General features: G+C 26.7%; 2 protein-coding genes across 4 annotated transcripts in view; one reads left to right on the top strand and one right to left on the bottom strand.

Annotated features, from left to right (window-relative positions):
- The window catches only part of LOC103569999 (venom metalloproteinase 3), a 62,819-nt gene that overhangs the window by 12,222 nt on the left and 31,559 nt on the right, over positions 1-19,038 (top strand). The gene's annotated exons all lie outside the window — the stretch shown is intronic.
- Positions 6,247-7,484, bottom strand: LOC103570027 (uncharacterized). Its single transcript, XM_008547619.1, has 3 exons — positions 7,279-7,484; positions 6,779-6,962; positions 6,247-6,690 (listed from the first exon to the last, which is right to left on the bottom strand). The coding sequence occupies exons 1-3, from the start codon at positions 7,385-7,387 to the stop codon at positions 6,321-6,323; spliced, it is 663 nt and encodes a 220-aa protein (XP_008545841.1). The 5' UTR covers positions 7,388-7,484; the 3' UTR covers positions 6,247-6,320.

Raw genomic sequence — 19,038 nt, 5'->3', positions numbered from 1 at the left:
ATAAAATTCCAAACTTTCAAAAAAAAAAAAAAAAGTAGTCGATTTTTTTGAATCAGTCCAATAAATGTATATATTTATATATATATTTATTATTTTGTCATACGATAGATTAGCAAATATCGCTAATTTAATATTTAAAAAAAAAATTAATATATATATATATATATGTAAAGGAATAAAAAATATATGAGTGGAATAGATTGTATAAGAAGTGATTAGAGACTTATATGAATCGATAGTTTAAAACCGAATTAAAATGAAATTAAGATTTAATGGTTACTTAATTCTTACATATAGATATGAAAAAAATGTATATTTAATAATACATTTATTAGATTGTGGCATATATGTATAAAATAAAAATAAAAATCCGGATTTCGCGAATTACTCGTGTCGCGTTTGAAGCCAAGTGTATATAAGTATATTAATGAAAATAAAAAAAGCTGACCGGGCTCTGTAATTTGCTTCCGCATGCGCATTCGATTATCGATCTCTACACCTCTTATTAAAACTGACATGACAGTTTTAACGTGCCATATTGAGAAATTAAATAATTATAATAGTAATACTCAAGAAATAATATAAAAAATAGTGTAACGTGATTATAAGGCCCCAAGGGAACTTTTCATTTTCTTGTCCATTAAAGATTTACTTGACAATTCTTCCGGTTTGTTTATCTTATTTTATTATGTTCACCACTATATATATATATTTCCTCGACAACTAAACTTACAATACATCAAGTGGATCAGGAAGGCTTCAATTAAACTACCGGTTCTTTAAATACTCAATAGCATCCACTAAATTATATATTTATGTCTTTAAATCTGTCCTTGAATATTTTTATAGACTGTTTTTTTTTTTTTTTTTTTTTTTTTTAATTTAATTTGAGCCAATGATAATAACGAAAGGTAAATACTTGAAAAATTTTGTTGATAATTGTAATAAGTCCGTATTTGTATGAGCGATTATTGAGATTGTGAAGGTAAACTGATGTTAAGTTTAAGTGCAAAGGCGTTAATTATATCGTCATGTTGCTATTGGATGTAAGAGAGCACATAACGATGGGCAATTTGCACACTGGAAATATATATGAACACTATGTGGCCTTGCCACATATCAATGACGTCGGTGCTGCACTTGCAATAATTACTGTCACATATATTATTATTTTTTTTATTATATCACTGTTGAGTTTAACGTGGGAAAATATGTTAAGGAGAAAAGAAAATTTTATTGATTGTGTGTTATAATTTTTTTTTTTTTCATGGAAAAAAAAAAATAACAATTTATTACTTTATTGTTAATGGCAGTACTGTTTCTGACGATAAAAATGTATGTAAATGTATGATGTAAACATATAATTATTAATGGGATAATTTTAATTTATGTCCGAAATTTATGTCGCTGTAATTTGGGTTAAATAAATTGTATCGATATAAAAAAAAATTCACTTAAAAATTTCTTATATTTTTATGAAAAAAAAAAAAAGTATTGAAGTTTTTTTTCTGGGCTCGAATTTTTTCAAAAAAAAATTTACTTGAAATTTGAATTCCAAGTAAATTTTTTTTTGTTACGAAAATTTCTGAAGAAATAAAAATTAATTATTTAAAAAAAAGTAATTTTTAATTGCTGCTTAAATACAGTATTTAAAAGTCCATTTTATGTAATGAAGAATTTAAAAACAAAATGAGTCAAGATTTATTAAAAATAATGATAGTGCATTAATTAACCAAAAAAAGTTGTGAGACAAAAAATAAAAAGTGGATTTGTGCAATATCCTGATTAACTCGATGTAATGAAAGTCACGAAATTTGATCCATGTAACACGCGAATAAATGCTGTAGACAAAATAACAAGGGTCGCAAATAAAAAAAAAATAAAAAATTTATGTCAGGCTTCCCTGGAGCGCGTCATAATAAGTAATGTTTGGATTTATAAATATATATCATTCATGGCATATGATTTTATAGGTCACATATATTTCTATTTCGTTTACAAAATTTTGCCTGTTACTCTTTCATAATTATTGTTATTATGCCTTCTTATAAAATCATTTTTCATTATTGTTACACAGGCTTCTAATTATTTTTAATTAATTACTTAATAAAACAAAGAGTTATATATTTATATAAATATTTTAGAAAATAAAAAAAAGTTTAAGTGCAAGGAAGTAAAATAAAACCGCTAGAAAAATTATATGGACGTTAGAATTCACGTGAACGTCGTCAGTAAATCAACTTAACGTTTGGCCAGTGCCTAGAACCGCTTCTTCATTATCATCATCATTATTATTATTATTATTATTATTTTTTTTTTCAGTCATCTTCTCTCTTAGCTATTTCATTCGTTAATTTTACGATGACAATAATGACCGGTTTAAATCTGACGTACTGACGCTTCTGACGTGACAAAACGCTAATTTTTATATTATTTTTGCAACTGGGATTTTTTAATGATTACTACTGTTAGATTAACGCGCATTATATTTAAGTCTTTAGATGATTGCATAAACTAATTACGACAAACGGTGATGTTTAATTTTGCCTTACTCTTTTTCTCATTGCTAATTATTTTGTTGCCAATCTAACGGTCCACTAAAAAAAAATTTCATAGATAAAAAAAATTTAGTCACTTCAAGAAAATTTTTTATTGTTTCAAATAATTTTATTTAGGTAAATATTTTTTTAATAGTAAAAACCTTTAGCTTTTTTTTAGTCAATGTATTTTTATTTATTTAATATATATTATATATTTATCTCATTTGTAAACTTATAAATTGTAAATCGAATTTTTAAGTGCATTTGAATAAAATAACAGTTAAAATTAAAATTTAAAATAAACATATTTAATATTATGGTAAATTACTGAAGACATATATTTTTAAAATTTTAAATCCGTTAATGGGAAATTTAAATTAATTTATTTGATTTATACGATTTTAAATTAAGGCTATCAATCTTAATTTAAATTTAAATCTCTTTAAATTTAATGACCTTAAAATAATTTTAAAAAAAATTAAATTTTATTTTTTTATCGAGGTCTCTTTTACTTGGATTGAATAAAAAAAAATTTCGCGCGCTTTTAATTTTTAAGCTTTTGGAAATTCGATAACACTCAGGTTTGAACTGAAAGTGCAGATTTTTTTTTTATTCCTTCTATGACAAATTTTCATAACTGCCTTAAAAATTGAGATTCTAAAATAATTAATTTTTTTTTTATTAACAATCAACATTTTTTTGCACCATTTATTTTTTTAAATGTTCGCTCAATAAAAAAAAATTTTATTAATAAAAATAATTAACTGTCTCATGCGTAAAATTAAAAGACGACTTTGAATCGTGAAAAAATTTATTGGCATCCAATAAAATTTGTCATCATATTTTAAACTTTTAAATTTATCCAATAAAATAAAGTGATAAATCACGACCAATGGTAATTTAATGTTACAAGAAAAAAAACGACTGTGATTAATCGCAAAAAAAAAAACATTTAATTTCCAAATGAGTAATCCGTTTATATATTAAAGAGCGTATGAACATCAATTTTTTCATTCATCCGTTCATTCATACTATTTTTTCTCATTTGTATATATATATGCACACATACATATAAAATAATAGCAATATCTAAAATTATACATACATTAAGTTGTTAATAATCGGCTTCTAGCCTAATAACTACTAATTTTGCATGTATGCATATATAAATTAATGTGCTTTAATGTCGAAACAGAAGTTGTTGTGATAACAATCTCATCGAAACTGGGCGTTGAGATCATTGTCCTTGAATATATTATTATATTATTTAATTAAAAACACACCTTGGTCGCTATAAGATAAATCATAATAATAAACCCGTGGCTAATCATGCACGAAAAGTTACCAAGTTCATGTTATTTATTTAGTTAACAATCAAATTTATAATAATTATCTAGGGGGGGGGATAAAAGGGGGTTCTTAAGGAAATGCTGTTTTCAAGGACTCAAATGCGCAAAATCTTTTTTTTTAATGATATTCAAAGTACATATAAATAATTTTCAGCCCCCCCCCCCTTCTCATATATATATATATATATATATATAGGTAATTATTTTTTTTGGGGTTCTACAAGATTTCTTAAACAGGTCAAGGTTAATAGTCAGTCAAGTGATTTTAAACAAATGCCGTCGTCGCACGTATACTCTTGTCAACCATGCGGAATATTTATGCAGTTATACATATATGTATATATATATGTTGACTTTTAAATATAAAAAACGGATTATATTTAAAATAAAGAGACTTAAAGACACTACTAGATCCGAATACCGGCATCGAAATCTCCATCGTGAGATCAACTCACCGAACTCACTCTCAACTTTTAAGTAAATTTATATTCTATACTTTTAAATTTACGAAATAAATAATAAATTTATTAAAATGTTAAATAACAATCACGTAAGCAATGACATCTAGACTATAAAAAATAAAATTTATTTACAATAATAGTATTTAGGTCGCACGAATATCGATTTTAAAAAGGTATCGACGATTGTAATCAATGCAGCAAAAAATTAATGCTTTAATAGACAGTTATGTGAGATTAAAAGCTTATACGTTCTTAAATTAAATTGCTAATATATAAAGATCACGCCCGCATTTGTGATTTATTTATATATTTATTTATTTTTTTTTTTCGTGTGTTAACATTCGGAATCGAGTCACGGTCGAAGTGAAATTGGTGCTGTCCGCGATCCGCGATGTCACGTTGCGACAGACAAGAGGTTTCGTGGGAGGTGATATATAATTATATTACTAATAATAATATAATGCAAGTGAATTAAAATAACAATAATAATACTAATAATAATTTAAGGAAGTGGGAGGGAAAAGTAAGAGTATTTTTATGCTGTTATATATTATTATTATTTTATATGCGAGCACTTAAGTCTGGAGAGAGATTTGTGTCTCTTAATATAAGTCAAGGTTACAGTTACAATTTGAGATATTTATAATTGGAATAATTGTTTATACCTTTTTTGAGTACATTCTTTTTCGTTCTATTTTTATAAAATTAGTTATGGTACAAATTTAGACCAATGGAATTTCATTTGAAAGTTTAAATAATTATGCCATAAAAAATATATTTTCCCGCACTGTAATTAAAATATGAATAAATTATTTTTAAATATTTTTGAATTTTTTTGAAGAATTTAAAATTTCGTCGACTGACATTGAAGTGAAAAAAAAAAACGTTATAATTAAGGACGAATCAGTGAATCGCCGGTAATTAAAAATAAAAATAGACAGCGACGAAAAAAAATTCAAAAGTGACCTTGAATGTACACGATAAATCAAAAGAATCAAATGAGACATGTATGAAGATGGAATGTCCGGTGAGAGACGTCGGAAATGTCGAAATATTGGACAGGTATGGAACGAACACCTGCTTCGGACTGTCCATCTTATGACCGTCTGATGGCAAGAAGTGGCGTTTGGCATACGTGAGTTTGATACGGGTCAAGGACATCCGATAAAATGTGTGACCAAGTGGATTGGGAGTAAGTGTGTGTATAATGAGTAATGACTAACCCGAGGTAGATGAGTATGAGTTTAATAAATTTAAATGGAATAATATATACAAACAAGTGGTGTTATTAATATAAGCAGCTAATGCCCGTTGGCGATATGATCTCCGTAGGTGTCAAGGTGATAAATCAAGAAGAAAACCTCAGATCGTCCTATTACCCTTGGTTCTATTCTCTGTCTCGTTTAACAGACGGCAATCTATCATGTTTTTTATTTTCACACGGAATCAAATATTTTTTACAATGATTGATGAGTGATAAAAATATTTCTCTTAATTTTACAGCGATTTGATTAATTAGAAAGACAGAATTCATTAGACATTAAGAACAGAAAAAAAATTATTAGTTAGGATATTGCAATCGACGCTAGGAAGTTTAAAAGTATAAACTTTAAGTAGTAGTCTGGTGATTTGCGCCATTTTTCATGCATTTTTACATAAGAGAAATAATTTTTTTTTAGAAAATTAAATACTTAATGTCACAGTGTAATACAGGATACACCTATATTACTATCAAAAAATGGTTATCGTCACCCTACTAATTTACAGCAGGCCCCATAGATGCTTCACATTTTGAATATAATAACTCTGAAATGTTTCTTACTAGGGGCACTACAAAAGGTGGGCGCGATCTAGTGGCGAGTGCCGAACTACTCCCGCTACTACTGCCTAGCACCACAACATTTTAAATCATTAATCACTAGGTTTAAAATTATATTTATTGTACTTGGTGAATGGAATACACTGAGTTTTTATAGAAATAATTTTCTAAGTAACTTATTTCGCAAAGATCTATAATATAAACAGTAACGATCATATAAAATAAGTGCATTTGTGAGTTTTCTGATTATAATCGAAGAAGTTGAAGTCTCCGGTTGACCTTGCAGGGATTCCAAATAATTCGCAATATGCAAGAACATTGAATAGTACAATACTTCGATTTTATAACCCACCCAACACAGCACTTCTACTAAAACAAATCCAGCACCATAACTAAATGCTGTCCAATATATAAACTGTCGTCCGGGACATTCCCATCCACATATTTCTGTGAAGTCCTCGTCGGTCGTGCAGAAGAATATCAACAGAGCGATTAATGACACTGCAGTCACGCTTATTTTTCTGATGCCAGAACAAAAAAAAAATATTTAAAAAATTTACTTATACCTGCATTATTTTTGACAAGAGAAAAATTCGTAAATACACTTACCCGAATCGAGCAAAATATATAAAATGATATTTCGAACCTCTTATACGGTCATATGGATTATATAATATTGTCTTTATGAAAACAGACAAAATCGCACCTGTAGGTATTCCATCGAAGCTATGAAATGGTTTGGTATCATTTAATTCACAATATCTAGTTATCAATCTGTATGTTCCCACAACACCTTTAGTAAAAACAAAAAAAATTATTTATTTATATTCATATGTATACACACTCACTATGATTTTCTTTAAAAAACTTCATATCAACGTCAACTTGAAAAAATATTGAATGACGATGCATATTTGTTCGTTTTCCCACGAAAATTAAATTTAAAAAACTTCTTTTTTATAAGAGTATATTCGAAATAAAAAAAATTCCAGGTATTTGAAGATAGTAAACAGTTAAATTACAAACATTTATTTTTGGCGGCATAAATATTTGTAATTTTGTAAATCAAATGATCTTTTAATACATGAGCGGGATTGATGTTTACTTACAAGCAGGAGTAAGACTCGCATGGAGTATAGGAGGTTCAAATTTCCTTCTTTTGGAAACCTTCTCAGTAAGCTCATCTGTGTTTATTTCAACTGGTTCTTCAGTCTCCATTCTCCCAGTTAACTTAGTCAAAATATATAAATCAGTTAACAGAAATACTTATTAAATTTGTAAATTATTTTATTTTGTAGAGAGAACTGTTGTACGCTTCTCGGCAGTTGAATTAACACTAAACATCTTCTATTATGACTCGCGTCACTAGTTTATCCCAAAGCAGATAGGGAGCCGGATATCGACTCTTCTAAAAATACAGGAGGAATTTATTTTGACTAGAATAACCACAGGCCTTTCAAATAGGAAGGGAGGGCGTGGTATTTAAGGGGAAAATATTTTGGATCAATATCCAAGTTATTAAACGAGTTTGGGTATAGTATAGATAATAAATACTGATTATCAGTTCTTCATACTTTCTTATTTTGTTGTTTTATTATTTTACAAGAGTTATTTCAAATTATCATATCTGCATCGTATTGTCCAAGTGATGATACACGGAGAATAAAATACACTGGGTACTATAATTTGGTGTTAAATAAATTGGCTTACTTAGTCGAGATACAAAAATACAAAATATAAAAAACCTTATCAAACTAAAACAGCCTTAGATTCGAGTTTTATGACTTTATTCAGAGAAGTTGAATTCTTAGCTGAACGCTGCGAACACATCGAAGAATTATCAGGAATGATGGTGAACATTAAAGACATTTTTATATCTTGGATCAGTTCGGATGCAAGATTCAACCGAACTAGGAATTCAATTATAATCATTACAAGAAAAAAACTTTTTGCTGTGGTAAGTATTAACTTTTGTAATGTGCATTTGGGTCCATATATCATTATAAAATTCTCTTCGGTCATGCAGAGCCATGTGTCCAGAGTTAACAGTGACATTACAATCATGGTTATTTCTTTTTGTCTGGAACAACAAGATTATTAAGAGAACGAACTTACAATATAAATTATTGTCGTCGTGAGAAAAATTTATAATGACTCTTACCTAAAAAGAGAGTACTTTTTGCATCGATATATGATGTCTTCTATAATTGCCTTGTAAAGAAATGGAATCATCTCGAGAGATAATATTATATCTAGAGAATCAGGGAAATTTTCGTATCGATATTTTCTATTTTCTACAATGACACTCAGAGCTACTGATATCATCTTTACAGACACAGACATATAAACACCTATTAGTACACCACATAAATGATAACATTTTTCGAAATCAGTTATTCCCCGGGACATATAGGCAATCCAAGCTCCCATTAAACCTTTAATAAAACAAAAGAAAAGTTGTCCATATATACTCACTTATTATTGTTTTCTCTACGAAAATTCATATCAACGTCAACTAAAAGGAATATTGTTACATGATGATTCATGATTATTTAATGCATGATCGTGATGGATGTTGTTAACTTACTTATGCAAAAGAGAATCGAGAAGATTATCGCAATTTTATAGCCAATCCAATTATAAAATATTTCAGTCAGCTGATCTGTACTGTATTCAACTGGTTTTTCAGTCTTCATTGTCCTCGTGAACTTATTCAAAATTTATCGACCAATTAACAGAAAAACTTATCAGCTGTATAAATTATTTTATTGTGTAGAAAGAATCATAATGCGCTTCTCGGTAGTTCGAATAATACTAACATTATTCTATGACCTCACGTGACTAGTTTATTGTTAAGTCACAGATGGACGGCGTCGGATATCGATTTTTCCAAATTCAGAACGAATTGATGCTGTCTAGTATAACACCTGGGCCCTTTTCAAAGTTAGGGACCATAGTATTTTAGAAAAATATAATTGGGGAAAATTTTTCATGATATTAAATACAAATATTAAATTGAGTATCGGATTCTCCGCTAGATGGCCGCAAATAATAAATATTTCACATGTAGTACGAGCAATTGAGTAAATATATTGAATTTCAAGTAACTCATCGGCACGGGAAAGCGACTGTTCTGTTATCCATTGTACTTGACATTTCGTTTGATTTTTAAAAAATGGCCTTCTTTCAACGAATTCGATTTTATTCACTTATGAAAATAATTCTTCTTACAATTTATGTTTTGCGCTTCTTGCAATGGGCTCTCTATTTGTACAAGAAGTCGAAATCTAATAATCAATGGGGGTCTGGTCTCGACAAGCAATAATAAAGTCGATAAGACTATTGACTAGACTGTCATAATTTCAATTATGACAAACAACCCCAAAAAATAAAATTCAACTTTAAAAATTTAAAGTTAAAAAAAAAAAAAAAAATCAATAAAAACAAATATTTCTTTTAATTACAATTCATTCAAACTCGAACAGTCCATTTTACATTTTCACAAAATCTAAGTTTTTATAAAATTTGTCATTTACTGCAATAAAATTTATTATTCCAATAATATAAAATAATAATAACAATCAAATAAAAAATATTTTTTTTCTACTGATAAAATTTTCAACTATAAAATAACCGAAATTTTAATTAATAATTTGTAATAATACAAATTTTATAGTTAAAAATCATAAAAATAAAAAAAAATTAAATAATGTAAAAGACCCAATTATTAACTCTGGTCCAGTTTCTAACCTTTTCAACTTTTTTTTTCTTATTTAAAAAACTATAACTTTAAACAGAAAATCAATTTTTTATTAATTTATTGTAATTTATTCTGCGCCTAATTAATGGAAATTTAAAAAACATAGAAAATATTAACTGAATAAAAACAAATATTTTAGCCATAAGCAGCTGAGGTAGCCATTCTTTAAGTAGAAAGTAAAAAATAATGTCAATTTCAATAGTATTTAAATTGTTATGACTCATTTAGTTGAATAATATTTTTATAATGAGAAAATTAGTTTTTTCATTGTTTTTTTATTCAAGAGTTTAAAAAGAAGACAACGAGCTACGATAAAAAATAATGAGAACAGGCGCAAAACCTAATCACGGTTTGTGTAGTTTAAGGTTCAAAAACTAGGCTGAAAATTCTGAGGGTCAGAAACTAAGTCTTTGAATGTCAATTTTTAAAACAATTAAAATTATTAATTCAAGTTGAATAATTATTTTACGCGCATCAAATTAAAGCTTATATTAATTATTATAGTATAACCCCAACCGGCACTCTAAGAAGGTCAGAAACTGGGCACCTTACCTTAATTTTCTGCAATAGATTTCTATATGAATTTATAAGTTGAAAACGCACAACATATATATAGGTTTAAAGTGACTTTGTCAATTTATAAAGTAAAATTCATTAGATTCCATAAGTTCACGTGAACTGATGAAATGAGTATCCGAGTCTCCGGTAGGTGGCGAAAAATAATAAATTTCTCGAACGAAGTGCAAACCATAGAGTGCATATATTGTATTTTGAAGAACCCTCAGCATGGAACGAACAAACCATCATATTGTTCCATATACCTTGCCACTAGATATCTTTTCTTTTCGGTAACTAATTATGATAAAACTCGACAAAACGACGAGCGATAAGCGGTTATGGACATATCTGATAGTAATGAAATGGATATTTTTTCTCAAATACTGTTTTGATAAATTGGTGTCTCGACGTAATGATCCGGAGGATGATGACGATGATTAAAAGCGTGATTAATGAAATTTAATTAATGAATTTAATAAAACTAATAATTAAAATGATTTTTAAAATTTGAAAACTTTGATGATTCGAATTAATAACAGCAGTAAATGGAAAAAAAAAATAATTTTTAACAATTTATAATATAATAAAATATGTTTTAATAATAAAATTTTGGAAATAGTTGACTTCAATAATAATTAAAATTTCAGCCTATAATGAATTCAGTAAAATCAATAAGTAATAATTACACGAAATTTTAGAATGACTTTAATTGCTTTGGTAAATTGATAAAACTTTGTTTTTAATAACTAAATTATCTGCACAGAAAATGTACACTTTTATATAACAACTTTGTGCTGCAATTATTAATTTACAAAAACCAGGTATCGCGATAGCTTCAGAAAGAAACTAATAGTCTTATAACGAGGTCCTACTGTAATTATCGGTTAAATATTGGAACTTTCTGTCTATGCAATAAAAATTAGAATAATTCTTTCGATTCGATAAATATTTATTACTTCTAAAGTTTAAATTTATAATGACAATAATTGAAACAAGAAGAAAAAGTTACTCTTCAATTTATACAATACTTAGAAAATTTTGTAATTAGACTGGCAATATAATCGTTATGAACTATGACTATTAATAAATTTTGATATATATAAAGGGTTTACAGTTATTTGATCAATGTATGAAATAGAATTTATTAAATTCTATAAGTTGTAGCGAACTTGTAAAATTAGTATCCGAGTGTCCGCTAGGTGGCGAAAAATAATAAATTTCTCGCATGAAGTGCGAACCATAGAGTGGATATATTGAATTTTAGAATACTGGAAAGCGTGAAGCAATCCACACAATAGATAATAGTTTCCTAGTTTTTTCATTTATATCATTGCTTTTACGTTTTGCGTTTCTATACTCGATATGTTGTCGACTGATACAGAAACGACCATGAGTGACACTACTGAAGAACCAGAAGTTCCAAGCAACCCAGGTAATACTGGGGAATGGATCGTGATCGGTCTTACAGTAACTTTTTTTGTCGGAACTCTTTACTGGGGCTGTCGTAAAATAGGTCGAATAATTCACTTTAGCTGGTAAATAAAATAGTTTCAGTTGTCTAATATTTTTGACATTAATTTAGAAGTATAATAAAAATTTATAATGCTTACTAATTCACCAAGTATCAAAATATGGTTAAATAAAAATTTTTCTTTAATAATTTACTTTAATCAATAGTTGAAATTTTGATAAAGTAATGAAAATAATAATTATAATAATTTTGAAAGTTTTAAATATTTTAAACATATAAATTCATAACAGCAATAAATGAAAAAATAAAATTTTCAACAATTTATAAAATGAGTAAATAAAATAAACAAGTAAATTTATAATATAATAAAATATGTTTCAATAATAAAAATTTTTGCAATTGTTTACTTTAACAATTATCTTCTTCTCAGTTCTTTAACATTTTTTGCAACAATAAAATATAATAACGATGATGTTTCAATAGAATAAAAAATATAAAATTTTAATAATTTGAAATTATGATAACAAAAAAAAAAAAAAATAATACACTTGCGTTTATAATTCAGGAATATGTTATTTTAAAAATCTTTGTTTAATTATATACATCAATGATTATTAAAACTTTGAATAAAATCAATATAGATTGATTAGCACTGGTTATTATAAAGCGAATCTAACAGATTGTTAATCAAATTCAAAATTTTTTATACGTACATAAAATATATAGCAACAATGATTACGTTTCTATAGTTTTTTGTTCAATTTATTACATTGACAAGTATGAAGAATAAATAATAATGAATAGTGTACATTTATACATAACAATAGCCAATAAATGAGAGAGTATTGATAGGATTCGATTCACTCGATTTGGTTCAGTATCGTGTGTATAAATAAAGTATGGGCAAAATAAGATCTAGGAAGCTGGAAGCGCACTTGTTATTCACGGCACTCAATAAGTCAGACAAGATAAATTGAGATTGGCTTCAGACTCGCTCGATATTTATATATTTTTATTCATTTCATTATACTTCGTTCAGCCAACACGATAAATGTTAGTTATGTATATCGGTAAGCAATTACGTAATGGGTTTTTTTTTGCTACACCCGCATTCACTAACGCGAGAGATGTTAGCTATAAAAAATCATTTCGCAACACAAACACGTTTCCAAGTGTTAGTTAGACAAGGATGAAGAAAGTGTAGCTCTAAGCCGGGTTTGCTGAAATCATTTATACTAACCTACCACAATAGAGGTCACGGTATTCATCTTTTTATGATTGAAAGTGAATCTTTTATATTTTTTCATAATTGATATAAAAAAAAAATATATTCAATAAAAATAGAGATCTAAAGGCCAATAAAATGATCAATATGTCCAATAAAATTGATCGTTTATGTAATAAAAAAAATTTAAAAGGTTATTTTAATCATTTTAAAATATTAAATCATTTTTTTAAATAAAGTCAAGTCTATTTCCGTCAAAACAATTTTTTTTAAATTGAATTTTATTTATTGACAGTAAGCTTCTAATTTAATTAATTTCCTCAATTAAAGGATTTTAATTTATCAATTTAATTTGACAAATAAATTAAATAATTGATTAAAAAGAAAAAAGAGAAATTCATTGTCGATAATAAATTAACAAAATATAAATAATAAATGATGAATTAAATGTCAGAAATTGCTTTCATATAAATGATATATTTAATACGATGTATCATTGGACTAACTTAGTAATAATAATAATGATAATGATAATGCGTAAGAAATATAAAAAGAGATAGAGAAAATAATAAAAATGAGTTAATAGTTGATTTACATGAAAATTAATTTAAACTAAAATAATTAATATAATTTAATTGTCAATAAAAGTGTGAATAGTTTGAGTTGAATTATAATTTGATGGTCATTAAAATTTTTTTATTTATTTTCGGCTTGTCTCCTCAGACTTATCCATACCATCTACAAGATATATTTACTTAAAAAAAAATAAAAACTATACAATCGGCAGTTTTGGAGACGAGCGGACATAATAATAATTTAATAACACGGACGCGGTACTTAATTTAAACTTATGCAACAGCTATAATATTTCATTAGACTACATTATATGGTATTGTAAAGGTTACGCTCATCAGTTTAAAAAATTTCTTTAGATCAAGGTAATCATTTTTTTACCACAATAAAAAACAATTTAATCATTTTATATTTTATTTTTTTTCTTGAATCATTTTGATACAAAAGTCTAAGTGAATAATGATGAGAAAGCGAGAGTTTTATTTCATTGAAGAAAGATTTTTTTTTTTTTTTGAATCATTTAGTAATAAAACCTCGAGAGTTATGAGTTAGTTCTCATGATTATTATTATTCGAAAAATATGTAACTAAAATTTATTTCATTTAATGTGAAACATTTGAATTACAACTTCCGGTGATTTCATAATAATAAAAATTGTTATTACAAACAATTTAATAATTTCTTTTCATTTTTATTTTCATTTAAATTTAAAATTGCAATTTAATTAAAAACACTTCGATATTCAATTACCATTATTATTATTATTATTATTTTTTGATCATCATATTTAACGAAATTTCAATTTGATAAATTTACCAGAACAACACTGAGAATTACTTGATCCATAGTCTCTGTTCGTTTTTAAGGCGTTTTAATTCGACATGCGCCAGATATGTATAATACCCAATGTAAAAAAAAACGGCAAGATATAGTGCAACGATAATAAGCATGACTAAATTTCTCGCACAAAAAAAGAAATATTTACATTCTTCCTCAACGACAATCATATTGGCTATTGTTAAAATAATATCAGAGAGAACGAAATAATGTCCGAGGATTTGAGGGTACTGAAGTCAATTTTTTCATTAAATTTATTAAGTTTATATTACTTTCTACGTATGAAAAGTATTTCATTGTGCGCCATCTAGCGATGACATCGGAGCTAAACCAATACAATGATCAAATAAAAAAAAATTTTTTTCTATAGCACGAGAATTTTGAACTTGAATAATAAAAAAAACTGAAAAGAAACAGAAAATGTATGTAAATTCAAAAATTTTTTTTTACTAAAAATGTCAATTTTTGAGTATCAAAGTATGATAAATAATGAAACAACAATCATAAATTATTTTAAATGCACAATTTATATTTCTTTAATAAAGAGTAAAACCTTCAGTATTAATTATTTGTCTTAAAAGCGATAAATTGCCAGAAAATTCATTATTTTGGTTACAATTAGTCAATTAGAAAAATATATGTATACGGAAATTATTATTATTTTCATCAATTACTTATATGATTCTATGACCGGACTGTCAGATTTACTTATTCATATATATATATATATATTTTTTTTTCATTTTATTTATTTATTTATTTTTTTTTTTCCAATTTAAAATGTCAGTTTTATAGTTCTGGTACTTTGACTGACCAGAACTTAGTTTAAGGTACTAACCATCATTTTGATACTCGTCATATGAGGATTCTTCCTCAGAACTCTCTACAGTCTGAGGATATGTACGAGCAGGAAAACATTCACGAATTATAATGTACACCAGATAAAAAAAAGCGAAAATCATAACGTACGGCTTGATTGCATCCCAATGGTATGAGCAAATACATAAGTCCATTTTAGAGATTGTAGGATCCAATAGAATTATTTAATGAAAGAAAATTGTCGGATATCATTACATAATTTTAATCAAATTTATTCAATTTATATTACTTTCTAAAGATGAAAAAATATCTTCATTGCAAGCCATCTAGCGGTGTCATTGGAATTAAATTAATAAATTATTTTTATCTACAATTTTCATTTATTTGTAATTTGATTGTTAGCATTATAGATGCACTTATACGTGTGAGATACTTTTCAAATAGATATATTTCTTTTTATAGCAGCGTTTTTTTCTGTTGGAATTAATTTTTGATATTGATTCATTACAGATAAATTAATAATTTATTGTTTTAGTAACAATTTTACTAATGCATAATTTTGATGGTAGTCAAATAAATACACAGTGAATAATTAAAAAAAAATTTATTGAGTGACAATAGCTACCAATTATTAGTTTTTGAGATTGTATTGTTTTATTGTTTTATATAAGTAAACAATTCGATTCTACATTCCCTTATTAAGAAAAATTATTTACTTCATGCTAGGTGTATATCTATATATTAGTTGGTTCAAATTATTTTAAATCATTTTTCTTCATTAGGATTCCAAATTTCTTGATTTTTGATACCATTCTCAGAACCCAAATCACTTGTACTTTGTATATTGCGGCAATAACAGGCCTTCGAAACCACTGAGACGGCCAGAGTATATGATAAATACGTGAATATTGTCAACTTCACTACAACTCGTTGTCTTTCTTCATTGCGGGCAGATGTATCTTCAGTTAGAGACTTGACACCATTATTTATAATAAATATTAATCCAATTTCAGTAATAAGTAGAAACATATTTCTGCAAAAAAAAAAAAATTAATAACAAAACTTTTACCAGATACTCTCCATCATCAAAAAATTTCGCAAATTAACTTACTTGAATGTCAATAGAGTTTCGTCTGAATTTTCCGACTTTAGACTATGAACTAACATCATAAATATCATTGCTACTGCAGAAATGATTGTGACAGTAGGTATAAAAACCCGTAAGTCATAAAGGATTTCCTCTGAAAGCCCTTGAATTTTAGCATATATTATTAATGTAAGAAACGTGAGTATCCCAGCTGTTAAAGGAAAAAAAATATTTGTTATATTTATACATACATAGATAATTGTTCGTTATTTTAATTATTGTAAAATATCTCCGATCCTACCATAAAATATGTTCACTCAACAAAGAAAAAATTTTCCACCCTAATTTGAGTTCAGTGTAATAGCATAGCCCCCCCCCCTCCTTTCCATAACCTAAACGATGGAAAAGTAAAACATAAAATCAATGGGTTTAAAATACTTTCTTTTGCTTTAGAAGATTAGACTTTAGAATAAAAAAGCTTCGTAAGCTATATTATCACAATTTTAATTTAAAAATAAAGGACAATTAACCTTAAATTGTCTGAAATCGTTTGAATTAATTTTGATTATTAAAGAGTAAAGAATAATATTTTTATATACTTACGCATGACAAAAGTAAGAAACTGAATTATGAAACTCATTTTAAAATTTTCTTTTTCATAACGTTCCGACAAATCTCCATCATGAAAACAGTCCAAAAGGGCTCGAATCTTCATAATTAAGGATATTTTTTGTAAATAATAAACTTTCACATATTGTAACAGTGGTTTACGAAAAATACCGAAATGTTGTCTCAAAACTTCTGTAATTCTGACTCCCTCAGTGTTTCGACTAATACTAATTTTGCATCACTTTATAAATTATGGGGATAGAGGTCTAACTCCACCCTCCATAAAATCAATATAAAAAAACATCTGGAGTCTATTTATAGAATACAGGCTGCCCATAGTATATGGATTTTTCAAAATAGTATATGTTGAATTTGAGTCCTCCCTCCATATCCCGATAATATGGGAGACAAGAAAAATATGTAAAGCCAAACTATTCGAAACGTGATTGGCTGTGCTCGGAACAGCATCAATATGTACACAATTTACACGGCAATATGTTAAAATATATGTGTAAAAAGCAACAAGTCCGAACTTGCGCCCAAAACATGGCCTAGTCCATATCAAATGGGTCATTAAAATATAATCCATGAAATTAAAAAAGAAATTTAGTGTATTTGGAATATTTATATAATTGTCAAATAAAAAAAAATTAGAAATAATGAACAAAAATTTTTCTCTTTTTGCGTAGCAAAATACGTAAATCATAAATTTATTATTATTACATCGAGATATTTATAATTTTATTCACTGATCTATAATACAATAAATTGAACAGAATCATGTGTTTTGATATGTTAAGATTTCCTTTCGGAGATATATGGTAATTGAAAAGAAGTCAAACTAAAAATAAGAAATAAAAACAAAACAAAAAATTAATAATTTCAAAGTTGAATTAAAATTTTTTATAGATGAAAAAAAACTGATCTTATGCTTAAAACCATTAACCCAAAGAGGATTGAAAATGAAATGAGCGATTGAGGTTTGCACTTTTGGATTTCCCAACTTTTTTTTTTTAATTTGTAATCATTCCTAGTGGGAAGATAGATTCTTTCGTTCACCATAATTAACAATGTGTATTGTAAGATAAAGTTAAACCAGATAAATACTGACGTGAAAATTTTACTTTGATTATTACCTATCAATTGAGCTACTCTCCAAAATGAGTTCAGTTTGTTCAATAATAAAATCACCATACCGACCATTATCAGTTGAGCAATACTGGAACCAAAATTTATTAAAAATATAGAAATAACTTAGAATGTATTTATCGGTAGGAAAATTTTCAAAAAACTTACCCAAATGCATAGAAAATTGTACATGGGTATTTTGAGTCTTTGTTATATGGAAATAAAGCATACGGTACAATCCTTGTTAAAAAGATTGCGAAAATACCTATCGTTACAACATAATTGAAATAAGCTTCAAAGTAAAACATAAGGAGAAATATCTGAACTATTGTCATTGTTAGTATCAAACCAGCCACTAAAAAAAACAAAAAAAAAATGTACTCATACGCACATTGCTTTATCTGGAAAATTTCATGAGTTGTAATGTCTTTATTTTAATAGCTTGAAACAACTTTACAAACAATGATTTTTGATGTTATATTTAATGTTTCTTTTCAGTAATTCTGAGAATCGAATTTCTTCTATTTTTTTTTTTTATTTACAATTATTGTTTTGTAGGTAGTAAAAATTAGGCTGCTTAGAGTTTTTGTCAAATATTAGTCAACAATTGGTTATTTAATATCAAATTATTGACTTGAATGTACCAACTAGTAAAATAATTTTTTTTTTTCTTTTAACATTGAATATTTTATTTATATAAAGTTCTTTTCTAACGAATATAATTTTTGGTATAGAATCAAAGCAAATCATATGATAATCAAAATTTATTTTTGGCTACGATAAATTTACGATAATATTTATC

The sequence above is a fragment of the Microplitis demolitor genome, chromosome 1, assembly GCF_026212275.2.
Source record: "Microplitis demolitor isolate Queensland-Clemson2020A chromosome 1, iyMicDemo2.1a, whole genome shotgun sequence".
Taxonomy (NCBI): domain Eukaryota; kingdom Metazoa; phylum Arthropoda; class Insecta; order Hymenoptera; family Braconidae; genus Microplitis; species Microplitis demolitor.
Note: the sequence above shows the minus strand (reverse complement) of the source record. Positions and strands in the feature narration are given on the sequence as shown.